General features: G+C 48.5%; 2 protein-coding genes across 5 annotated transcripts; both read left to right on the top strand.

The window, feature by feature from the left end:
- Positions 1–12890, top strand: KLK13 (kallikrein related peptidase 13). Of its 3 annotated transcripts, none has more exons than XM_044758857.2 (7): positions 1–156; positions 706–793; positions 5149–5341; positions 5655–5923; positions 7028–7164; positions 8247–8431; positions 10923–12886. In XM_044758857.2, the coding sequence occupies exons 2-7, from the start codon at positions 742–744 to the stop codon at positions 10927–10929; spliced, it is 843 nt and encodes a 280-aa protein (XP_044614792.1). In that variant the 5' UTR covers positions 1–156; positions 706–741; the 3' UTR covers positions 10930–12886. The 3 variants fall into 3 exon arrangements, with proteins under 3 accessions (XP_044614792.1, XP_070354978.1, XP_044614793.1); XM_070498877.1 differs by having other exon boundaries at positions 2–156; positions 8247–8437; XM_044758858.2 differs by having other exon boundaries at positions 2–156; positions 8247–12890.
- Positions 12891–20682: 7792 nt separating this feature from the next.
- KLK12 (kallikrein related peptidase 12) lies at positions 20683–25378 on the top strand. 2 transcript variants are annotated; one of them, XM_014866850.3, is made up of 6 exons: positions 20683–20922; positions 21057–21112; positions 21540–21711; positions 22549–22805; positions 23732–23865; positions 25021–25378. In XM_014866850.3, the coding sequence occupies exons 2-6, from the start codon at positions 21076–21078 to the stop codon at positions 25174–25176; spliced, it is 756 nt and encodes a 251-aa protein (XP_014722336.1). In that variant the 5' UTR covers positions 20683–20922; positions 21057–21075; the 3' UTR covers positions 25177–25378. The 2 variants fall into 2 exon arrangements, with proteins under 2 accessions (XP_014722336.1, XP_014722328.1); XM_014866842.3 differs by having other exon boundaries at positions 20687–20922; positions 22546–22805.
- The last annotated feature ends 121 nt before the right edge of the window (positions 25379–25499 follow it).

Genomic DNA, 25499 nt, shown 5'->3' with positions numbered 1-25499 from the left:
GCCTGGCGAGGCTTCGGGGGTGGAGAGGGGGAGGCCAGCAACAGGGAAATGCTGAGGGCGCTGGGGGAGGGAGTTCAGAGGTTAAAAGCCATGGGTCCGGGCTGAAGTTGGAGGCAGCCCGCGGCAGAAAGCTCTTCATCCGGGCCTCTCAACCAGGTAGGGTCCGCCAGGAGCGGGGGCGGAAGCGTCGGAGGAGAGGAGAGGGGAGAGGAGGGAGAGGTGAGGAGGGAAGGGAATAGCGGGAGAATAGCTGAGTCAGGGAGATGGAGACGGAAGCCAGGGGCTCAGGAAGAGAGAGAGAAATCTGCAGAGATGAAGAGAAGTGAAGCACCAAGAAAGATAAGCAGCTCAGTTTGAGACCAGGTGTCCCGACCGACCCTAAGAGGAGACTGCGGACGGAGAGGGGACAGGGAGGGCGCACAGAGGACCCTGGGGGGCCAGGGCTGGAGGGGCTGGCCACCTGGGGTGAGGGATTGCAAGCCGGTGTCCTGGGGGAAGAGGGTGCACGCCGCCCCCTCTACCTTGTTACTGCCCCAACCCCCGCCCGCCCTCCAAAGATAAACCTGGAGAGAGGGTGCAGATTCCAGGGTCAGAGTTCTCGGTGAAGGAGAGGAGATTCAAGACTGGGAAGGGCAGGAGCAGAGGGAGGGGGTGTCCAGAGATGGGGGTTCTGGCCAGCCCTTAACACCTCCTTCAACTTCTCAGGCCCACCCGCCCTGCCCTCCACCCCGGAGAGTCGCCATGTGGCCCCTGGCCGCTGTGACCGCCTTGCTGAGCGTGACCTTGTCAGGCGGTAAGAATGCGCGGGAGCGGAGGCGGGGTGACCGCTCCGGACAATAATGGGAGAGGTCAGGCCAATAGGAGGGGTCAGGCCCAGGGGAGGGGGCGTGGCAGCCTCGAGCTCCGCCCCCCTCCCCTCCTCCAGCAGGGGTGGCTCTGAGAGCTTCCTGCTTGTCCTTACATGACCTGGTTTCCCGGCTGGGGTCAGCCCACTCTCCGCACCGACCCCAGACCCTTCCTTTGGGCGACCCAGCCCAGTTGCCCGCCCTCCCCCCCCCCCCCCCATTTTCAAGTCTTCTAACTCTTTCCCACCAGCCCCTTCCCTGAGTGTCCTATTCAGCACTGGAGAGCCCACCCCCCAGCCGGTACCCCCACGGCAGCTCCTCCCACTTTCGAGGCCTCTCTGAGAGTTAGAGGAGACGGACCCGGGTTCGAATCCTGATGCTGCTACTGTGAGCAAGTAACTTAGCTTCTTTCGTTCATCTGTAAGGTGGCAACTTGAAGTCCTTACCTCAAAGGGTTGTTGTGAATATTAAAATGAGCTAAGACATGTCAGGTGGTCAGTGCGTGGCAGATAGCAAGGACTGGAGAGTTGGTCTTTATTATTTTATTCGTAGGACAGCCATGTACCACTTAATGACTTCAGTCAAGGATGCCCTGCATATACGATGGTGGTCCCATAGGATTAGTCCCATATAGTCTAAGTACCACAAACCATGTGGGTTTGGGCAAGTGCTATAGAGGAAGATGAAATTTTCCTCTACCCTTCTAGGTTCTCCTGACTAGTACATGAGACAGATTAAAAGGAGAAAAACAGATAAAAGTTTAATAACATGTATACGTGGGAGAACCCAGGAAAAACCCAATAACTCCAAAATGGTGAAAGCCCTCATCTTAAATACCATCCTTAGCTGAAGACAAAAGAATATGTTAGGGGTGGGGAGAGTCAGGGACTTCAAAGGGAAGGAAGGCAATTCGCAGGTGGTTGAGAAGGAGCAGATGCTTAGAAAACAAGCGTTTGGCCACACAGAAACAGAAGCACGCTGAGGGGAGCCCAGGAAACAGGCTTTTCTGGGTTCCTCCCTGTCTACCACCTGGTTCATGTGATGCTAAGATGATAGCTCACTTCCTGAGACAGGTGGTTGGTTGGTTGGTTGGTTTTTTAGGGAAGTCCTTTTTTTTTTTTTTTTTTTTTTGCAAGGGAAGATTCACCCTCAGCCAACAGCTGTTTCCAATCTTCTCCTCCTTACCCCACCCCCAGCCCCCAAAGCCCTAGCACATAGTTGTGCATAGTTGCAAGTTCTTCTGGTTCTTCTATGTGAGTCGCCACCACAACATGGCCACTGACAGATGAGTGGTGTGGTTCCACGCCAGGGAACCAAACCAGGGCCGCCAAAGCGGAGCTGCAGAACTTTAACCATGAGGCCATCAGGGCTGGATTGAGACAGGATTTTTTATCCGAATTCTTTTAGGCAGTTAAAGAAGAGATAAAAATTTTCTGAGCTTTTTGTTTCTTAAAAATAATCAGCTTAAAATGGTCCTCATGTTAAAGAGACATTTTAGGTGGTAAATTTTGTTCCCCTTCAGTGTACTCTGTGATGTTCGCACTAGGATGAAATCACCTAATGACACGTTTCTCAGAATGTATCCCCATCGTTAAGCGATGCGTGACAGTGTTCTGTCTCCATTCTCAGCCCCTTCTAGAACCTTCCAGTTTGTTTTTCCTTTAATCCTTGGGGTGACTCCAGATCTATCTGATTCCACCCAGAGTTGGTTCCCAAAGATTCCTCTCTTCCCATTTAAACCCCTTTCCCTGCCTTTGCAGGCAAGTTCTCTGGAAACCCCATTCATACATCATTTATTTACATTCATTCAACAAACAGCTGTTGAGCATAGACACATTCTCTGCTCTCAGCACCCAGAGCCTAGAGGGAATGGATGCAGACATTATTCAGTTACCCCAATAATTAGTTAATAATTAGTTACAACTGTTGTGAAGTGACAGCTTCAAGGAGCCTAGAGATGTAGTGGCAGCTCCTGGCATGGAAGGCCTTCCAGAGGACTTGACCCTTGAGCTGAGACCCAAGGGAGGGAGGGATCTGAGGGCACCTGGCACCCAGCACCATCTTTGGTCTGAAAGTGGGGTGGCTTCTCTCCCTTGGTGTCACTCCAAGGACTCATGCCCATGTCCTGAGCCCCTCCTGGGTGTCACACCCTGGACAAGGAGTTCCACATGCACCCTCTTGTGGAATCTTCAGTAGCCTTATGAGATAGATGCACTATAATTACTCCAGTTTTACAGCTGAAAAACCCAAAACTCTGAGACAGCAGGGTCCAGCCCCAAAGACACTGGCGGTACCTGAGCCAGGATCCTAATCCATGCTGCCAGCCCTGTCCCCCACATCTTGGACTTTATGCCCTGGAAAACCATCTTCATGATTTTAGACCTAATGATCTGCTTAGAGTCAATTCTTTTTTTTTTTTTTTTATTTAAAGCATATTAGAGGTAAAGTTTATATCGAGGAAAACAGCCTCCTTTTCCATTACCTATAAATAAAAGGTAAGAGAAAAAAAAATCCTGCACAATGAAACATGAACAATTGTTTATTGGGTTGGACCACCTGAAATTGCAAATAGTTGACCCTTTTTGACTTCCCCTAAAACAACGATAGCAGATGATTCAAATTCACAAATTTTAGGTTGCTGGCTGAAGGCTTTTGCTTCTTCCTGGTTTAAAAAACTGAGTTCAGTGAGGATTAGAGAGGTGTTAAAAGCATATTAGCACCTTTATGAGACTTTCTTCCCAACAAATCAGGATTGAAAGGGAACTGGATGATGATTGCAATCTGATGTTGTTTAAAGCACCATCTCTGTACCACCTCAAGTGACCCGGTGCCCACTATGATTCGTGTCCCCAACTCTGAGAACCACTGAGCTAATCCCACTGCTTGTGTAGGTGAGGAAGGTGGCCCAGGGAGAAGGGAGCTGCTGGCCACAGCGCTGGGGACCCCCTGTCTTAGCTAATAATAATAACAGTCCCCACTTACTGAGTGCTTACTCTGTGCCAGATGCTGTGTGCATCTTAGATGTAGGATCTTATTGAATCCTACAACTGCCCCGTGAGGGATGAAACTATTTTCCTGCTTTATGGCTGAGAAAACTGGAGCTGGCAAGTTGTACGGGATCACCTAGCCACAAAGTGGCACATTCAGGACTGGATTTTCTGTTTGTCTACTGCTGTGCCTCCAATGCCAGGCACAGTGCCTGACACACACAACATTCATTGGTTGAGTACCTACTGCATGCCAGACACTCCTAGGTACTGAGGATGCAGCCCTAGAAAAAACAGTTCAGTATCAGTTGCCAGTAGGGTTGACAGTCAAGATGGGGAGATTACGAAAAACATAAATGGAAACAGATATAAAAAGAAATGAACAGTGATCAAGTCTCTGATGAAAATCGACTGGGGCATTAGGAGGGGCAATATTGGACCAGGTGGCCAGGGGGTCAGGGATGGGTTTAAATTCTGAGCGCCATTGAGTAGAATCTTTCGTACATATATACGATATCCTATGTCTGCCCTGTCCAATATGGTGGCCACTGGACATATGGGACTTCTGAACATTTCAAAGGTGACTGGTGCGACTGGAGAACTGAATTTTTCATTTTGTTTTAGTTAATTTAAATTTTAATAGCAACATGTGGCTAGTGGCTACCATATTGAACAGCGTGGGTCTAGAGAAAGAACTGTCCAGACAGAGGAAGCAACAAGAACAAAGGGTCTAGTGTGTTTGAAGAACAGGTCCATGGCTCTGGAACAGAGTGAGTGAAGAGGAGAGAGGTGGGAGATGGGACCAAGGAGACTAGCAAGGGTCGCATGATGCTGAGTCCTGCAAACTGAATTTGGGAGTGGTTAGCCTATGGATGTTATTTAAAGCCATAGAGGCACAAATAAATATGTGTTGAAAGGATGGGTGCATGGATGGATACTGCCTACGTAGGCAGACACGTAGGGGCAGGCTCACTTCTACCTCCTGAAATCCATCCCCATGGTGTAATGAGATAGAAAATGCAGATGGGGAGAGAAAGTCATGCTTCCACTTACCTATCAGAAGCATCCTCATTCCATGAACACTTCTTGTCACCCCAATGGAGGTTTTGACATTTCTCCGGAAAAGAATGTCACCTCTATGCCCTGACTCATCTCTGCTACATAAAAAATGGCAACTCCCAGAGTCCAACAAATGAATCATCAGTTCCTGGTCACCCAGAGCAAAATTCTGACCCCCTCCCCAAGCCCAGGAATCACAACTTTAGGCTTTCTTCCTGCTGGACCTCAATTCTCTAACATTTTCTCTTCTCCACCAGGCATCTCTCAGGAGTCTCCCAAGATTCTGAACAACACCACCAATGGGACCAATGGGTTTCTCCCGGGTGGCTATACCTGCCTCCCCCACTCTCAGCCCTGGCAGGCAGCCCTACTGGTACAAGGGCGACTGCTCTGTGGGGGAATCCTGGTCCACCCTAAATGGGTCCTCACCGCCGCACACTGTCTGAAGGAGTATGTGGGGGTCAGGGGAGCATGGGTAGGGATGAGAGTGGGACAAGGGTGGTGGATGGGGTGGGTTTGGATTTGAAGATGAAGTTAGAGTTAGGGTTGGGGATGAGCATGAGAATGAGGTTTGGGGTGGATATATGGGGGCTGGGTATAAAAATGGAATTGAAGTAGGGGATATGGATGGGATTGGAGTGGAGGAGGCGAAAAGAGATGTGTTTGGAGATGAAGAAGGTGAGATGGGGAAGAGGCTAGGGCTGGGATGAGGATGGGGATGGGCTCATCTTCTCCTCTAACCACTCCCTTCCTACACCCACAGAGGGTACAGAGTTTACCTGGGCAAGCATGCTCTGGGGCGTGTGGAGGCTGGAGAGCAAGTGAGGGAGGTAGCCCGCTCTATCCCCCACCCTCAGTACCAGATCAGCCCCACCCACCTGAACCACGACCACGACATCATGCTTCTGGAGCTGAAGTCACCAGTCCAGCTCACAAGCCGCGCCTGCGTCCTGCCCCTCTCCCACACTGACTGCCTCCCCCCTGGCACCTGCTGTCGAGTGTCTGGCTGGGGCACCACCACAAGCCCCCAGGGTACGCACCCACACAGGTGTCCGGAGGTCTCACAGAGTGGCCGGGAGAAGTGGGGCAGAGATGGGAGGGTAGGTCGGAGGAGGATTCTTTATATATAAAGGTTTAAGTGTATATACAGTTATATATTACATATATGGTATGTATATAATGTATATATAATATGAAAAGACATCTTTTACATAAATATAAATTTCTAAATATAAAGCTAATTTGTTATATATCATATACAACATAGTTATTTATATCCTTTATGTAAATATATAAATATAAATTTATAAATATAAAGTTATATGTTATATGTAATATATAGTTATCTATATTCTTTATAGAAATATATAAAACTGTAATATATACTATATAGTATATATACATCATATAGTTATATAAATTAGATTTATTTTCTAAATTATAGATGGTATATTTATGTATTTATTTAAATATATTTGTATATAAAGTATAATAAAATTCTAAATATGTTTAAATATAAATATTTATAATTTAGAAGGTAAATTTAAAATATTGCTAAGTATGTCTATTAAGTATAAATATATCCCTTATATACTTTATACATATGCATATAAAGTTGGTCTCTATGGCAACAAGAGCCCGTTGTTTCTCCATAGTGGTCCCCAGCTCTCGCCCAGTCTTGTTTCTATATCTTTCTCCCCAACGTGCTCCATCTCTCTACCTGCCACTCTGTCTTACTCTCCCTCATCTTTCTCCATCTCTCCTCTTCATGTTTTCCCCATGTCCACTTCTCTCTCACCATCTCTGTCTTCCTATTTCTTCCAGCTCTTTCTCTTTCCCCATCACTCGCTCCATCTCTCTCTTCTTCTAGCTCCCCATTCACCTCTCTTCCCTCCCAGTTCCTTGCCCCATCCCTCTCCATCTTTCCCTCCACTTTTCTCCTCATCTTTCCTTCCACCTCTCCCCCCATTTCCACGTTTCTGTCTCTTCCATCACTTTCCCCATTTACATATCCCATCTCTTCCCCCATATTCCTCTTCCCATCTCTATTTTCTACCAACTCTCTGCCCAGCCAACTCCCACCCCATAGCCTGTCTAAGACAGGTGTCTTTAGACTTTCTTCCCTCTCCTCCCCAGTGAACTACCCTCAGACCTTACAATGTGCCAACATCCAGCTACGCTCAGATGAGGAGTGTCGTCAAGTCTACCCAGGGAAGATTACACCCAACATGCTGTGTGCCGGCTCAAAGGAGGGTGGCAAAGACTCCTGTGAGGTGAGGGCAAAGGCGTCGTGGGTTGCCATGTGCCAGAATGGCAGTGGGAAGAGATGCTTTGTAAGGCGAGATGTCCCCTGGCATAGAGGGTCAAGATAAAAAGAGTAGGCTGGCAAACATAATTCATCTTAAGCCTAGGCTTTCGCTGACAGTGGCTGCCCAAATCCTTGTGTTGAGATGCATAAAGATGGGGATTCTTTTGGTTGCAACTGACAGAATCCCAACTCAAACTGGCTTAAGCAAAACACTGGCTTTTGTGACTGAAAAGTCCAAGGGTGCCTTGCCTCAGGCATGGATAGATCCAGGTGCACAAATAATGGTCAAAGACTGTCTTTTTTTTTTTTAACTCACAGCTGTTCTCTTCTATTTTGGCTTCATTCTCAATTAAATTCTTCCTATGCAATAGCAAGATGGCCCCAACAGCTTTGGGCTTACATCCTACCCTCTAAGCAACTCTATTGGAAAGAGAGAATATCTCTTTTCCAATAGTTTACATAAGTATCTTGAGCACGATTCTCACTAGTCTGATTGAGTGTGATACGAATTAATGATGTGTGCCTTATTGATTAGTAATGTCTGCCCTGGGCCCAGGGGAAGTAGTTGTACACGTGTGTTGTATACCCTACCCAGGTGTGGACAGGTTAATTCAATAGTAAGATGGCAGGGAGACCAAAAAACTGAAGCAGGGTTAGGGGGTAGGGGGTGCAAGGTGGGATTTGGTGCCAGGGACCCAAGAACAGGTGTATGAGGTAAGCTGTCAGCACTTTATTGAGACCAAGGAACAGAAAAACAGGGAGAGACATGGAAGTGTCTGTCTGCCTGTCTCTTTCTATCTCAGTGTCTGTCTCTGTCTTTCTCTTTTCCTGCCTCTCTGTCCCTCTGCATTTGTCTTCTTATCTTTTTTCTTATCTCTCACTGTCTCTGTTGCTGTCTCTCACCCTCCATATTTCTCTGTCTCTTTTTATCTCTACCTCCATGGGTGTCTCTCTCCATCTTTTACTCTCTCCCCACATGTCCCCATGACTGCCTTTGTTTAACCTCAGCAAGGACCCCACCTCTCTCTCTCTCTGTCCCCCACTCAGGGCGACTCTGGGGGCCCCCTGGTCTGTAACGGAACACTCTACGGCGTCATCTCCTGGGGAGACTTCCCCTGCGGGCAGCCCAACCGGCCTGGTGTCTACACACGAGTCTCTCGATATGTTTCATGGATCCAAGAAACAATCCGACAACAGAAAACCCAGCAGCAGAAATGGACGAAGGGCCCGCAGTAAGAGTCAGTTGACTTACCTACCTCCTTCCTCCAACCATACCCTCCTTGCTTGGTTTGCCCAGCCCTGCTCTGCCCCTCCCAGAGTGTTCCAGTTGAGCCAGTGATCCACGATCTCAAAATGTCCAATCCCAGCTGACATTTGATGTTTCAAAAGCACTGAGTCTCTGCCAGCATCATGGTCTCCCAGACGGTGCCTCCCGGAAACATCCCAGTCTCTTGAATGTCCCAGCCCAGACACAGTTCCAGATCTCCCTACCGTTTCTACATAAACCCAGATCACCATCTGAACGTTCTGTGACACACTCAAATACCTCCATCAACCCATCCCAGCAATATTCTACGTCCTGTGAACGGACCTTCCTTGACAACATCCTATACCCCTTCAAATATTTATTCATTGCCAATATTCTAGATTCTCTTAGCGGAAACATGGTTTCGGATTCCTGCAAGCTTTGGGTTACAACCTTTTTTGTCAGCCAATCAATACATACCTTATTTTATTTGTGTTTCTGTTTAAAGACACTTAGTTTAATATATATCATTGATTCATTCATACTGAATTCACGGCCAACAGCACTATAACTCGTGCCTGAAGAAAGCTCATCTAGCACGTATTTTCTTTCTCTTTTTTATTGCGGTAACATTGGTTTACAACATTATATAAATTTCAGGTGTGCATCATTATATTTCAATTTCTGTGTAGATTACATCATGTTGACCACCCAAAGACTAATTACAATCCATCACCACACACGTGTGCCTAATCGCCATTTTTGCCCACCTCCCTCCCCCCTTTCCCTCTGGCAACCATCAATCCAATCTCTGTCTCTATGTGATTGTTTGTTTTTGTTTTTATCCTCTACTTTATGAGTGCAATCATACAGTATTTGACTTTCTCCCTCTGACTTATTTCACTTAGCATAATACGCTCAACATCCATCCATGTTGTCACAAATGGCTAGATTTCATCATTTTTCATGGCTGAGTAGTATTCCATTGTGCATATATACCACATTTTCTTCATTCATTTGTCCCTTGGTGGGCACCTAGGTTGCTCCCAAGTCTTGGCTATTGTAACACACATCTTTTCTCTGTAAGGCACGTCATGGTCTCCTTGCATTTAGGAACACTGAACAGCACCTCAGTGCTATGCTCGGGGGGCATTTTAAACTGTGAAATCACCTAGCAAAAGCACAAAAATGCAAATAAAGTGGCACTAAGTTGACCATGAAAAGGACACTTGTTTGCAGGATGAGAGCTGCACCAAGAAAGCAAAGCATTGTTTTCTTCAACCTCAGCTGAGAATGTGCTGTGGACACAAAGAACCAATAAGCATCCTAGAGATGGGAGACATAAGGTGAATTTTACTTAAGCTGGGAAGGCAGTCTTCACCGAGGGAGAGAGCATGCCAGAGAAGCGTGGTTTGCAGCATAGTTACAGACTGTTTCAGAACAAAGAACATACATCATGCATGACAGGCATACATTTTTTCAAAGTTACAAGGAGATATTTTGCTGTGGTTTGGCACGTACACAGCAGATCAACTTGACCCTGGTTTCTGGGAAGAAGAACTTACCTTCAAAAGAGTCCTGGTATTGATGTCAGAGGAAGGGAGGCATTCATCTTCAAAGAGTGCGTCCTTTGCTTTGGGATAGTGAGACAAAGCAGAGGTACAACGCGTGTTTGTCAGGCTGTAAGTCAGGCTGCTCTGGTTAAAATAAAATTCAGACCAAATCAGGTTTAAACCAGAATAGCATCCTGATACACCATATCATTTAAAATATTTCTTATATCCATGTACATCAGGCAACTCAAACTTTTCGCCACTCCGTGCATGTTTGTGAATGACCGCCAAAGCCTCCAGATTATTGGTTTTGGGGTATTGGTAGATTTTAGTGAGTAGGTGAATTCGAAAATTTGGAATCCGTGAATAATGAGGATCAACTGAATACGTGGGGGTGAAGGTGAGGGATGTGTCAAGGATGATCATTCCATCATCTCTGGTTTCCACAAAGGGAGACTAAGTTACTGTTTAAAAGCACAGAGGGTGGAGTCCAAAAGATCTGTTTTAGCAATGAAGGATCTTTATCCTTGGGGAGCCTCAGTTTGCTCATCTGGTATGTTGACCTTAAACAAATAGAAAGCCAGTTATTTCTCCAGCAAAAATGGGTTTGTTTGGGATCAGCAAAGAACTCCAATTCAGGATCTGCAACCATGGTCAGCCAAGTGGAGGAGAAACTTTTAGAGAAGGGAAGAGGGAGTTAGGAGGGCTGCTGGAAACAGAGTCCATTGAAAGAACTGAGAATTGAAGTACAATGGCTTTTCTTTGAGTTGTGACAGCCAGTCTCTCATTGGCTGAGCTCTTGCCGGGCAAGGAGAGGAAGTCTTTGGTCTTGCTGGGTTCTACCACATCATAGGGCACGAGAGCTCCCTCTGCTGGCCTCCTGACTCCATTTTAAATGGGATTTCTGTCTACTAACTTTCACAGGTACTAACAGGACCTACTGCTCAGGGCTGTTGTGAAGATTGAGTGAAAGATCGGCATTTAAAGACTATAAACTTCTCAATCAATGGAGAAGAAGCATGACGTAGTAAAGAGCATCATTTCTGAGGCCAGCCTGCCTGGGTCTGAGTCCCAGCTCAGTCACTTATTCAATCATGTGACTCACCTTTTGGGTGTCTCAGTTTTCCCATCACTCAAATGGCTAGAACAATGGTACTTAACACCAAATCGCTTAAAGACTAAAGGCCAAACCATGAAGTTAATAGAAGATAACAGCAGAGAAAATTTTGTGACTTAGGATGGGGAAGGGTTTTTTAAAACTTCAGAAGGACTAGTCATAAGGTAAAGCTTGTTTAATTTGATTATATCAAAGTCCTTAACTTTGATATAATTTTAATTTCTGCTCAACAAAAGATGATGTGGAAAAAGCAAATCAATGGCTGGAGATACTTGCAATCTGTAATATTGACCTGGGGTTGCTATCTAAAATGTGCAAGGAAACCCTGCACATAAATAAGAAAAATGTTAAAGGATATGAATGGGGGGGTTTGTAGAGGAGGAACCCCCAAAAAGAATCGTAAAAGATGCACAGACTCCATCAGTTATCTAAGAAATGCAAATACAAGTAACATACCATTTTATTAGATGGGTTAAAATCTTTAAATAACCTAAGTATTGTCAGAGATTCAGAAACACAGGGACCTTAGCACATAGCTGGTGTGAATGTTAATTAGTGCGGTTATTTCGGAAAGTAACTTGGCAGTCCTTGGTGAAATTATGTATATGCACACCTAAGACCCAGTAGTTCTACCACCTGGATGTCTGTCCTAGGGCAGTGATCCTGCAGGTCACAAAGGAGTGAGTACAAGTTGTCCGTCATTGAGCTGTTTGCTGTGCTGGGAGTGAGGAAACCTGGGTGCCCACTATTGGGTTCACGAATGACAGGATGTGGCAAAGACCACCACAGAGGACTTTACAGCAGTTAAAAGCAACAGACTAGATGTGCACATAGCAACATGAAGGGAATCTTAAATGTATGGCGCTGCCAATCTCAATGGTAAAAGTTAAAAAGACTGACAATACTAAGTGTTGGTGAAGATGTGGGGCAACTGGAACACTCATACACTGCTGATGGCAATGCAAAATGGCACAACCACTTTAGAAAACATTTGGCAGGCACATGTGTGTGGTAATGGCTTGTAATTAGTCTTTGGGTGGTGAACATGATGTCATCTGCACAGAAATTGAAATATAATGATGTACACCTGAGATTTATATAAAGTTATAAACCACTGTTACCACAATAAAACAAAAATGATAGATTCTAACAAGAAAAAGAAAACATTTGGCAATTTCTTATAAAGTTAAATGCATACGTATGATATGATCCAGAAATTCCACTCTTAGGTGTCTGCCCGAGAGAAATGACAACCTATGTCCACATGATGATTTATATGTGAATGTTCACGGCAGCATTATTTGTAATAGCCAGAAAACTGGAAGCAGCTCAGATATTCAACAGCTGGTGAATGGATAAACAAATTGTGGCATTTGCCTACTGTAGAATACTGCTCAGGAATAAAAAGGAATGAACTACTGATTGATACATGTTGAACTTGGAAGAATCTGAAAAGCATTATGCTAGTGAAAGAAGGCAAACATTTATATGACTTTCTGAAAAAGGCATAACTTTAGCAGCAGGGTGTAGATGAGTGGTTGCCTGGGGCCAGGGTGGGGAGGCAAGCTCTTACAAAAAGAACACATGGCAGGCAGGTTAAGGATGGGGCAAGGTGACAGGGATTGTTCTGTGTTTGATTCATAGTGGTGGATACATCATTGCACCCAACTTCCAAAATTCATCAAACTGAATGCTTGAAGTGAATGGATTTGCTCTGATGTAAATAATACCTTATTAAAAATGAAAAAAAGCATAGTTCTGAGCTTAAAAAATTTGAATAAGCTGGGTACCGCAATACCACTGACATAAATTAAAAATACATGCACACAAAGCAATACACAATTTGTAAGAACACACACTATTAAAAAGATATAATATTGTGGGGGCCGGCCCTGTGGCCGAGTGGTTAAGTTTGTGCACTCTGATTCAGCGGCCCAGGGTTTCACCGGTTGGGATCCTGGGCACCAATGTGGCACCGCTCATCAGGCCATGCGGAGGTGGCGTCCCATATGCCACAACTAGAAGGACCTACAACTAGAATATACAACCATGTACCTGGGGGCTTTGGGGAGAAGAAGAAAAAAAAAACAGATTGGTGGCAGATGTTAGCTCAGGGTCAATCATAAAAAAAGAGATATACAACATTGTGAATGTACCAAGTGCCACTGAATCGTACACTTTAAATGGTTAATTTTATAATGTGAATTTCACCTTAATAAAATAAAAAGCTATGGGATAATAAATACAATAGCAAAGGATACACAATAATAAATAGCAAAGGATACAAAATAATAACAATAGCAAAGGATACACAATAATAAAATAACGGCAAAAGATACACAATGATAAAGGCATCGCACTGCTTGGCATGCCATGCTGTGGTAGGCATCCCACATATAAAGTGGAGGAAGATGGGTACGGATGTTAGCTCAGGGCCAGTCTTCCTCAGCAAAAAGAGGAGGATTAGCAGCAGATGTTAGCTCAGGGCTAGTCTTCCTCAAAAAAAAAAAAAAAAAGACAATAGCAGAAGAGAATGGGAATAAAGTAAATTAGGAACACAAGAGGGGTCTTATACAGATCACTAATGATAATATGCCACCAACGAATTCAACTCTCCATCTGAAGATTGAGCGTTATCTAAATATAGTAACAAACTTTAAAAAATAACACCTCCTGCAGAGGGCTCTTGGGAGAATTAATTGAGTTACTATGTAAAAAGCACTCGGAACACCTGGTACTGGGTGAGGTGCTTCCTAAGTGGCAGCTGTCATTGGTCTTATTGTTGCTCTTATTGATATAATTGTTATGATGTTCTGTCTCCAAGGACGTAGTGCCAGAGTAAGCAGACTTGGGTGACAGCCACCCAAATGCTTCCTGTGGAACAGAAAATAATGACCCACCTGAGCTGGAGCTACCAACAACACCTTAATTCAGGAAGGCCAGCCAGGTGGCGAGCTTTCTCATCCCTCCCTCCTCCCTCCTTCTCCAGGAATTTCGCAGCCACCTGCCCTCCTCTTCCTGTTTTTGCACAGGGGAATTATAGTAACAATGGAATCCTGTGCAGGAAGGAATCTGGGAGGCTGGTGGAGGGAGACAGGGAGGTGGAGAAGAAGACTGGGGTAGAGACGAAAGCAGGCTGGAAGAAGAGTCAAAGGGCTAACAATACTTACTACGTTGGGCAGGCGTTGAAAGCCCTTTCATTTCATCCTCCCAGGGCCCCGGTTGGGGAAATGTCAGCTCCCCATTTTACAGAAGTATAAACCTAGACTAAGGGAAATTCGCCAGTGAGTTGAACCCATCCAGACTGATGGAGGCACATTCCTGTACTTCTCCAAGAACATTCCCAGAGACATCCTCCTCTAGCCTGTAAAGGACCAAGCCAAACTCAGCCACTGCCCCAGCTGGGTGGCCTTATAGAAGAGACTGGGCTGGACTTTCCGGGCAAAGGGGGGTAAGTGGTTGTGCACTCAATCCGAATGTGTGGGAGTGGTTCCCCAACACCACCAAGCAATTCTCGGACACCAGCCGGATGTCCTCAAATTCAAACTCAATTCTGACATTATCTACCTGGAGAGGGTATCAGATCCCACAGGTTAGGGGTTCCATCCCACAAGACTGCCCCCTACAACTTCATCTGCCACCTGTGCTTCTGATCAACCTGCCATAGATGGGAGCTTCCCACGACGTGCTCCTTGGTGGTCACAGAACTCAGAGAAACATTTCACTTGTTAGATCACCAGTTTATTATAAAAGGATATAACTCAGGAAGGGTCAGATGGAAGAGTGGCACAGGGCCAAGGATGGGGAAGCAGTGTGGAGCTTCTATGCTCTCCGAGGGCGCCACTCTCCGCGGATGTCCACATGTTCACCAACCTGGACGCTCTCCAAGCCCCATCCTTTTGGGGTTTTACGGAGGCTTCATTACATAGGCAGGATTGATTAAATCTTTGGCCATTGGCAATCCATTTCTAACGCCAGCCCCTCACCCCTTCCTGATCAGGGGATGGCACTGAAACTCCCAACCTGTCAATCATATGGTTTGTTTCCCTGGCAACAAGCTCCCATCTGGAGGTGGGCTCCAAGTCACCTCATTGACATAACAAAAGACACCTTCGTTGTTCTCTAGTCACTTAGGAAATTCCAAGAGTTTGAGGAGCTCTGTGCCAGAAACGGGGATGAAGAGCGAATATTTATTATTAATCACAGAATCACAGCGGGCAACAGACATACAACCCCAGGTTCCCATTCTAACAGGTTCAGCAGACAGGTTGCGAGAGGGTTGGGGAGGCAGGAGACCCAGGGAAGGCCCCTTGGAGGAGGAGGAGATGAAGGGTAATGTTGCAGCCGCCCCACAGAAACAAAGTGGACGCCCCCATCCGACTGCTGGTTCAGACGTCCAGACTGATGGTGCCATACACGCACCAAAAGGCCCTTCCTGCCTCTGTGGGGTGACCACAGTTGGCGTTGTGAGCCAGTCTAGATACGACCACCACCTCTGGGGTCTTTCTCATCTTGCTTTGTCCTGCTCACTAGCTGGCGTGCATTTTGACAAATAAAAATGGCAAGCAATAGGATATATTGGAGAACATGAGGAAGCCATTTGGTGTGAACCTAATTCAGCCTGATTTACTTTGTTTTTCCCAAAAGGGCCTGACGTGGCTGTTGAGCGTGCATTGTAGATCTGCTTTAAGAATTTCCTATGTCCCAAAGGCAAGAACAAATGGCCTTAAGATAAAGGTGCAACTTTCGCCATGTTGGCATTTCCTTAAGGATAAGCATCTCTCTGTAGGCTAGGAACTGACTGCTGTGCTCACCTGTGACCACCCAGCCCAAGACAACAGACCTGCCACCCCACTGTGTCCACCGAGATAGCAGACCTACTACCTGCTGTGTCCATCCATCGCTGTGCCAACAGAGCAGTCACCTGACTATTGTAAAAGGGGCATTTCAATCGTATGTGACACATGCATTTTGAGGGCATATAACCACTCTGTACACCCCACTTCTTTCATGCCCTTCCCTCCTTGGGGAAGGAAGGCCCCGGGCTATATGGTCCTCACATTTGGCTCAGAATAAACTCACCCCAATTTTCATTCATAGATTGGTCATGGATTATTTGCGCTGACAATTTTGAACTGTACTGCTTGATACTGTGTCTGCTGAGACCTACAGAGCGTCTGTTGTCGAGTTAATCGACCTAAGTCAGAGGTTTCGATAGCCGGCATCCAGGAATAGGGGTGTGGGATGGCAGCCCTTCTTCAAGTGGCCCTGGGTGGTGCGTCTCCAAGCCCGGACCTATCTGTGTGCCTCCCCACTCCCCAGGGGCCAGGGGGTGGGGCTGAAAGTTCCAACCCCCCAATTACATGGTTGGTTTCCATAGCAACTGGCTCCCATGCCTTCCCAAGCCCACACTAGCTTAAACTTTGGTTGGGTTAAAAGGGGCTTGTTACGAATAACAAAAGATGCTCCTCTTACCCCTACTCCTCAGGAAATTCCAAGGATTTCAAAAACTCTGTGCCAGGATCCTTGGAAGAATACCAAATGGGTACCAAGGAGTCATGGGAGGGCTGTGAGCGAAAGAGGAGCAGAGTCGGCTTTGGATGTAGGAAGACCCCTGTGGGGCTGTCTGGGGGAGGGGGGCTGGAGGAGGAGGGAGCCTGGAGGTGCAAATCCAGATAGGAGGCCAGGGTGAGGGTCCAGCAAGAAGGGGATGAGATCTGAGCTGGCGCCGAGAGTCTGGGACAGGAGGAACAGGCTGAGGAGGGGTTGGGAGGATAATATCTGGGTTCAGCCTAGTGAATTGGCAGGTGGCAGGGCCCCCCTGAGATGGAGAACCAGAGGGAAGATGCTGAGCTCATCGGGGACACCAAGTGAGATGGGACCCGGGGGCACGAGGAGGCTGCAGAGGGCCGGAGCCCAGGAGATGGATTTGAGAGACAAGGAGCCAGGGAGAGGTTTGTGGTGGAGGCAGACTTGGGGGCCCACGAGATGTCTCAGAAGAAAAGAAAGAAACTGGATCCTAGAAAGAAATTAGTCTCCCAAGTGTCTGGACCAGAGGATGGGGGTGCTGGTGGGACCACCACAAAGATGGAGCACGTGGCGTCTGAGAACAGGTCTGTGGGGACAGATGTGAGCTCGGTTTGGGGCCTCCAGGAGGCAGTTGGATGCACAGACTTGAAGCTGAGGACAGAGCTGAGAGCCATCTTGCCCCAGGTGGCAGGTGAAACTGTCAGGTGTATGCAGTCAGCGCAAAGAATGTGGCTTAGGAGGGGGCCCCGGGAACATACTTGTTTATAAAGACACCCACCTGTGGAGGGAAAAGAGGCCTATTCATGAAGGAGGCCGGAAAGGAGAGCCAGAAATGTAGGAGGGAAACTAGAAATACAGGGCGCCCCGGAAGCCGGGAGAGGAGCGGCCGGTCCCGTCGAATGTCAGATGCTGCCGGAGGGCTGAGTAAGATGAGGACAGAGGGGGCACCACTGGATTGCTCAACATGGGAACTTCTGGAGACCCAAAAAGAGTGTGGCTGTGGGGTGCAAGCACTGAGTGGATCTCCACAGAGAAGTTCTGCTGGGAAGGAAGCTAGAGAAACAGGGGAAAAACCAACAAGGAGTGTGAGGCTGCTGGTTCTGACTACACTCCGGGGTCTCAGCACCACCCAGCAGAGTCAGGCACAAAGGGCACCTCAAAATGTTTGATGAATGAATGAATGAGTGGGACAGAGAAATAGGATGAGAGAGAGAGAAGTGTCAAAATAGAGACAGAAGGGAGCCAGCGTGGTGGCGCAGCGGTTAAGTGTGTGCGATCCACTTCAGCGGCCCAGGGTTTGCCAGTTCGGATCCCGGGTGCAGACCCATGCACCACTTGGCAAGCTATGCTGTGGCAGGCATCCCACATATAAAGTAGAAGAAGATAGGCATGGATGTCAGCTCAAGGCCAGTCTTCCTCAGCAAAAAAAGAGGAAGATTGGTGGCGGATGTTAGCTCAGGGCTAATCTTCCTCAGCAAAAAAAAAAAAGAGAGAGAGCAAGAAAGAGAGACAGAAGACAAACAACAGCAACAAGTTGTAGCTGATATTTCTTCCTATCTGAGAAGAGAAGATTCTGTCATGGAAGCCAACTTTGAAAAATCCTTCCTTATAGAGAAATAAACTGATAAGAGTAATTTTGATCGTGTCTCCACTTAACATACCTGATGTCTCCACTCACCTTTTGTTTCCGTGTTTGAGGAAGCGCTGTGTAGACTTTCAGCTTCCTTCCAGGACCATTTTTCAGATGAGTAAACTGAGGTCAGGAAAAGAGAGTCATCTGATGACCCCCGGTGAATCAGGGGACGAGTTGAGGTTTCAACCCAGGTCTGTCTGATTCCAAAAGCCATCCTCTTTCTTTGAAACCTGTAGGAACATCCCTACGTTCACGTAGTCATACAAGTACTCATTCATTTGTTCATTCATGTAATTGGATATGAATCCTGGCCTGGGTTCAAACTCAGGTTCTGCCACTTACCAGCAGTGTGGCTTTGGGCAAGTGACTTCATCTAGTCCTGCCTCAGTTTCCACACCTATGATGGTCTCCATGCTCTGGGCTCACCTCTCAGGTGTCGGGGTGGCTGAGTTCTCTCTAGGGCACAAACTTCCTATTGAGTTGATGGTGATGTCCAAGAGTAAAGCAGGAGGCAAAGGGACTTGGGAGCTCTGAGGGCTCCCTGGGGGTGGTGGCCAAGGTACTCGGACCTTTTTCTGAAAGCAGGTAGTCTGTGGCCGCAAGCCAGTCCTTGCCCTCCTTAAGCCTCCAGCTACAAAACAGAACAGATTGGCTTTTTCCAGAAGCCACAAGCTGCAAGTCTGTGTGTCAAAACAAAGAACCACCAGGCAGTTGCCCCCCAGTCCCCAGTGCCTGCAGCCCCAGGCAGCCAGTAATCCGCTTTCTATCTCTACAGATTTGTCTGTTCTGGACATTTCACAGAGATGGGGTCATACCATATGTGGCCTTTTGTGACTGACTTCTTTCACTGAGCATACTGTTTTCAAGGTTCCTCCAAACTGTAGCATGCATCAGGATTTCATTCCTTTTCATGGCTGAGTAATATTCCACAGCATAGAAGTTGACCACATTTTATCTATCGATTCAGCAGCTGATGGACATCAGTTTAGTGGGTATAGAGGAGTCTCTTTTAGGGGTGATGAAAATGTTTTGGAATTAGATAGTGGCGATGGTTGCACAACATTGTGAGTGTTGAGAAATTAACTGGATTGTGGACTTTAAAATGATTCACATGCTGGATTTTGTGTTTTGTGATTTTTACTTAAAAAAAAAAAACTAAAAGCAGAAAGAGAAAAAGGAGAGGGAGAGAGAGAGATCCGTGTTGTGCTTATAGTCTTTTTGTTTGTTTGTTGCCAATATTTTAAGATCAGGCAATGTCCCACCGTGAATCTGAACTTCCAGCTTCTCCTGAAAAGTCAGAGGAATTGGCCACGCTGGGCCACGTTCCAGCACGGCAGCGACCAACCGGAGCTGAAGGGTGAAATTTATTACACGTAAATTACACCTCAATAAACCTGATCCCCCAAAAAAATCCTCAAAAAGGGAGGGGTTGAGCTGGGTGCTGTCTCAGAACAAATCGAAAGCTGAAGTCTCACAAATCTGAATTCAGAGAAGGAAAGAGACCCAAGACCCAAAGAGAAGGTGCTGGTCTAAAAGACAGAAGCAGAGTAGGGGGCCCTCTCCTGCATTTCTTTCTGTTTTTTTTTGCACTGTCTCTAAGCACTTTCTTTTGGCTGTCTCTCCATCTCCTTCCCTGTGAGACTCATTCCTTTTTTATTCTCTCTCTCTCTTCCTCCTTCCCCACCTCCCTCACCAATGAAGCAAAAAACTCAGATAAAACAGCACAGACTTCTCTTCTCCCCCAATTCTCTCTCTCTCTCTCTCTCCATCCCCCGTCTCCTTCTCGGTGGCAGCCCTTATGCAAAGAAAAACTTCCACGGAATTAGATAAATTGACCGCATATATTTAAGAAGATCTGTGCTTCTGGAAGCAGAGAGCAGAGCTGACCGTGCATTTAAAAAACTCAGTTAGAATCAGACTTCTGCAGAACCCAGTTTGGAAAGCCTCTTCTGTCTCACTTATTTCAAAAGCTCTTCCTTCTCCTTTTCTCTTTCTCGCTCTCTCTGCTCTTGATTTCTCTGGCTCTCACTTCCCTTCTCTTGCTCTCTAGGCTCTTCCTCCGCCTGTCCCTTCCCTGCACTGCGTGGGGAGGAGCCCCAGGTGTCCTCACGCCACATTCTCCTTGTGCCTTTGTCACTGGAGTCGGGATTAGATTCCAGCTCCCAGATCATCTTGAGTCATCGATATCCGGCTGCTGGCTGGTTTGGAAAAGGGGTAAAAGGAGTGGGGCTGGGTCTTCCCTCCAGAGCCATCCTGGGTCCCTTCCCTTCTCTCCTTCCATTCAGCTGTAAAGCACAATTAAGTGTCATCAGCTGAGCAGAGTTTCTATAGGATTAGCAGGTGCCCCACCCCATGTCTTCCTTATCCCCTTCCTTCAACCCGGAAATCGAATGGGCTGGGACAGAGAGAGTTAAAAGCTGTGTCAGCTGCCGATCCGGGACAGACAGACAAGAAGAGGGGGACAGGTGGGGCAGCATGACAGGTGGCTGAGGAGCCAGGTGGACAGTGGGAGAGTTGACTGGCAGGGTGGCTGGCCGGTGAAAGGACAAGCGGGTAGGTGGACAGAGACAGATTGTCACAGGCTGAAGCTGTGACAGCCACCTGAAGGACAGCAACCACCTGGAGGACGGGGAGGCAGACACAAGGTGAGAAGGTGACAGGCAGAGAGAGGGCTGGGCAGGCCATCCCCTTCTCCTGGAGCTGCTGGTGGGAGGGATGGGAAAGCAGGGGGCGGCTGACAGGGAAAGGGCATTCTCTGAGATGCTCTCCTTTTTCCCAGAACTTGGAGGTGACCCGCTATGGGGCCCAGAATCTTTTTGCTCCTGTGTGTTATTGGTGAGTTCCCCAGGCAGCAAGGGGGTCCCTCCCTCCCCATCCACCTCTGGCCCCCAGCCTGGCACTGAGGAGGGGCGGGGGGCTCACTCTGTGTCCCCGGTCACCTTCGCTCATGGGGTCCTTCACATCTCTGTCCCCTTATGTCTTTTGATCCATCTCCCTTCTCTCTCTCCCTGTCACTATGTCCCTGTCCGTCTCTTTCTCTCTGAATCTGTGCCTCTCATTTTCCTCCTATCTTTAAATCTCTCTCTCTGTTCCTCTCTGTGTCTCTTTGGGCATTTCACTGCATCTTTTTCTGTGCATCACTGAGTCTGTGTCTTCCTGTCTCTGACTGTCTCTCAGGATCTCTGTCTTTCTTTTGCCTCTCTCTCTCTCTGTCTGGGATCCACAATCTCTAGGTCTCTGACCCCATCTCTCTGGCCCACAGTCCCGTCCTCAGGACTCAACCAGGATACCACTGTGAAGATTGTCAACGGCAGACAGTGTGACCCTCACTCACAGCCTTGGCAGGTGGGGCTGTTTCTGGGCACCAACTTGCGCTGTGGGGGGGTCCTTATCGACCGCAGGTGGGTCCTCACGGCTGCTCACTGCAGCAGCAGGTAAGCCCCCCATTTGGGTCCCTTCCTGGGGTGGTCCAAGGGAGGGTGACTGGGAGAGGAGCGCTGGGGGTAGGGGCTCACGGGAGGGGGATGCTGAGAAGTAAGGAGATGGTCCTGAAGCAAGAAGGTCTGAGGTTAGACAAGGAGTAGGACTTCCTCAACAATGAGCCTGGGGTGGGGCAAGGAGTGGGCAGCAGAGGATCCTGGGACCTGCCCACTCACCTCCTCCCATTCCCTCACGTGCCACTTCCTTCCTATATGGCATCTGTCACCATCCCCAGCCCTTCCCTGACCCAGTCTGGGCCCTGGACCACATCTGGCACCTCTCTGGGCCTCAGTCTTCCCCTCTATAAAATGAGGGGATCAGGATTTCTAGGTCCAAAGCTCTGGATTTTTTGTGAAGGGGAAGTTTCAGACAGGAAGAGATGGAGAGATTCAGGAACAGGGAGAGACACAAGCAGAACAGAGGGAGTCCACTCATTATTCACGCGTTCATTTGGTTGACAGTGTCGACAGCCCAGGCAGTCTCCGAGGTGGTGGGAACAGAGCGTGAACAGGACTGACGGGTGTCCCTGCCCCCACGGGCCTCAAGGGCTAAGAGAATCAGAAAGTGACACCAATGCAATGGCATGGGGAGGAGAAATGGGGTGAATCCTCAAAATGGAAAGATGGCGGTGGGGATCAGAGACTGAAAGAGACAGACTTAGAGAGAGAACAAGAACAAGTGGATGAGGGAGGAGGGACAGACACTGAGATGCACAGTGGGCAGGAGGGTCTGGGATGCTGGGACGGTCCCAGGGGACCGGCTCGCCACTGAGCCACCATGACCCCCAGCAGGTACTGGGTGCGCCTGGGGGAACACAGCCTCAGCCGACTGGACTGGACGGAACAGATTCGGCGCAGTGGCTTCTCCGTGACCCACCCTGGCTACCAAGGATCTGGGCAGAGCCATGACCATGATCTCCGGCTTCTGCGGCTGGGAAGCCCCGTTGTCTTGACCAAGAGTGTGCAGCCGCTGCCCCTGCCCACGACCTGTGCAGCCGCTGGCACCAAGTGCCTCGTCTCGGGCTGGGGCATGACCAACCAATCATGGAGTAAGGGGGCCCCGGATGGGCAAAAGTCTAGGGTGCAGGGTGAGAGGTTAGGAGTCATGCCACCTCAGAGGAAAGACGGGTCAAGCATCAGGATCATGGTTTGGGGACTGAGACCGTGGTGGATCAGGGGTCTTGGGAGTCAAAGTGGTTAAGGGGTTGGGTATGGAGTCAGAAGTCATGGGTCAGGGATGTGGTTAGAGGTCAGAGTGATGTCAGGGGTCATCAGACTAGAGCAAAAGGCATATGTAAATAGGATCTTGAGGTCATGGGTCATGGACTCCGGTGTCAGAGGTCACTGTAGAGTTGAGGTCATGGGATCCAGATGTCGCACAACCTGGCCACAATCTGGGGATGGAAATTGGGATTTCATCAGGAATCACTGGTCTGGGATTGGAAGTCACAGAGTTTGGGGTGTGGAGCCAAAGATTAGAGGTCATGGAATCTGGGGTCAAATACAGTGGGATCACAGGTCACTTCGTAGTTAGGACCAGTGGTTTAGAGGATACAGAGCTGAGGTTGGAGGTTAAGGTGAAGACACAGGGGGCCGGGAGGAGACAGAGAGAAGACCTGAGGTCAAACTGGGGTCAAAGGTAATAAGACTGAAGGTCAAATGACACAGCATCTGTGATTGAAGGAGAAGATCAGGTCTGGAGTCATTGTATTTCTGAGGTTGGAGGGACAAGGAGAGTCTTGAGTTATGGCACTCAGAGTCAGGTTAAAGGTCAGGAAGACTGGGCCAATGAACTGGGGTTAAGGGTCACTATGAAATCAAATCATAAATCTGAAATTTAGAGGTTTGAGGATTGTAGCAGAGGTCACAGGGAGGGATGGAGTATAGACTTAGATTGGGCTTCCTTGAGAAGAGGGATGTGGCCCCAAAGAGGGGAGCTTTGGGGAGCCCTGCAGCATCCATCCTCCACCCCCAGGCCCATTCCCGGATCAGCTCCAATGCCTCAACGTCTCCATCGTCTCCAGCGCCGCCTGTAGGGCCGTGTTCCCCGGGAGAATCACGGACAACATGGTGTGTGCCGGCGGCATACCAGGGGAGGATGCCTGCCAGGTGAGAGAATGCAGGCAAGGCTGGTCACCCAGGACAGGAAGCAGGGGTTGGAGAAGTGGGAGGGGCTGGGGAAGGTGAGTCAGGGAAAGGGGATGGGGGAGGGAGATGGGGTTGGAAAGAAGGAGAGGACACAGGATAAGGGAAGGAGAGAGAATAGGAGGGAGAGCCAGAGGATGGAGGGCAGAGAGAACAGAGCAAGGGCGGGAACAGAGAAGGAAAGATGGGAGGAGCACAAAGACACGGCGAGGAAGGGACAGAGAAGACGGGGGAGGGCAAAGAGCAAGCCGGCATTAGGAGCTCAGGCTGCCTCTCAGGTTCTGAGTCTTCCCCATCCATCCTCCAGTTGATGCTGGCCCAGGCGAGAGTGAGAGATTCCAGGTTGGAGGCAGGAAAGGGGGCTGGAGGAGTCCCTCACCCTCTAATTCAGCTACCTTGCCTTCTCGGGTCCTCCAGAGAGGAGGCTGCCCCACCCAACTGGCCAGGGCCCCAGTCACTGTCCCAGATACAACTCTTATGGAGTCCCGCCCTCCTTCGCTGGGATTGGTCATTCATGAGGGTGTTCTCCTCCCTATTGGCCGGGGCCCCAGCCCTTGTCCTTGAGGGAACTCTCTGAGTCCCGCCCTCCTTCACTGGGATTGGTCATTGGTCATGGTGCTCCCTTCCCTCATTGGCCGGGGCCCCAGCCCTTGTCCTCGAGGGAACGCTCTACTGTTCATGGAGTCCCACCCTCCTTCGCTGGGATTGGTCATTGGTCATGGTGCTCCCTTCCCTCATTGGCCGGGGCCCCAGCCCTTGTCCTTGAAGGAACTCTCTACGGTTCATGGAGTCCCACCCTCCTTCACTGGGATTGGTCATTGGTCATAGTGCTCTCTTCCCTCATTGGCTGGGGCCCCAGTCATTGTCCTTGAGGGAACTCTCTACCCTTCTTGGGGTCCCGCTGTCCTACCCTGGGATTGGCCTCTAGGAACAGTGTGTTCTTCTCCATTGGTCAGTCATTACTGTTGTCCTCAGGAACCTGGCCGTGCTGTTTTCAGTGAGGACCAGGCTTGGAGCCGCTGTCTTCAAGGCCCAGGAATGGGTTTGGGCTGGGGGAACGGAACATGGGAATAGGATCCACCTTATTCAGGCTGTATTCCTTTTCCTTCTGCCTTCCAGGGTGACTCTGGGGGACCCCTGGTGTGTGGAGGAGTCCTTCAGGGTCTGGTGTCCTGGGGGGCCACGGAGCCTTGTGGGCAAAAGGGCATCCCAGGCGTCTACACCAATATTTGCAAATATGTGGACTGGATCCGGACGGTCATGAGCAACAACTGACCTGCTCCCTCCACCTCTACCCCTCGGCTTGGGGGCCACTCTGACCCTCAGAGCACCAAAACCTCCTCCATCACCACCCCCAGCTTCCACTCTTCTTGCTCTGGCGATCTTCTTCCTGGAACTCCAACTCCAGCCTTCTAAGACCCGTGGTTAGGGAAGGAGGAACTGTGTAACTATCTGGAATAAATATAATATAACTAGAGGAGGGGATATGTCTGTCTATTTAACGTCCCCAGGCTGGTTAGACTGGAGTCTCATTTTCCCTACCTACAGGTGTAGAAATAGAGATCAGAGAGCGTGGGAATTTTCCCTCAGGGGTCACA

The sequence above is a fragment of the Equus asinus genome, chromosome 26, assembly GCF_041296235.1.
Source record: "Equus asinus isolate D_3611 breed Donkey chromosome 26, EquAss-T2T_v2, whole genome shotgun sequence".
Lineage (NCBI taxonomy): Eukaryota > Metazoa > Chordata > Mammalia > Perissodactyla > Equidae > Equus > Equus asinus.
The sequence above is the reverse complement of the archived record's forward strand: the minus strand, read 5'-3'. Positions and strand labels throughout refer to the sequence as shown.

Coding starts and splice junctions, on each gene's coding strand:
- KLK13 (XM_044758857.2), top strand. CDS start 742: ATGTGGCCCCTGGCCGCTGTGACCGCCTTGCTGAGCGTGACCTTGTCA. Junction 794..5,148: donor GAGCGTGACCTTGTCAGGCG/GTAAGAATGCGC, acceptor CTTCTCCACCAG/GCATCTCTCAGGAGTCTCCC. Junction 7,165..8,246: donor GTGGCAAAGACTCCTGTGAG/GTGAGGGCAAAG, acceptor TCCCCCACTCAG/GGCGACTCTGGGGGCCCCCT.
- KLK12 (XM_014866842.3), top strand. CDS start 21,076: ATGGGGCCCAGAATCTTTTTGCTCCTGTGTGTTATTG. Junction 21,712..22,545: donor GCTGCTCACTGCAGCAGCAG/GTAAGCCCCCCA, acceptor CATGACCCCCAG/CAGGTACTGGGTGCGCCTGG. Junction 22,806..23,731: donor CATGACCAACCAATCATGGA/GTAAGGGGGCCC, acceptor CTCCACCCCCAG/GCCCATTCCCGGATCAGCTC.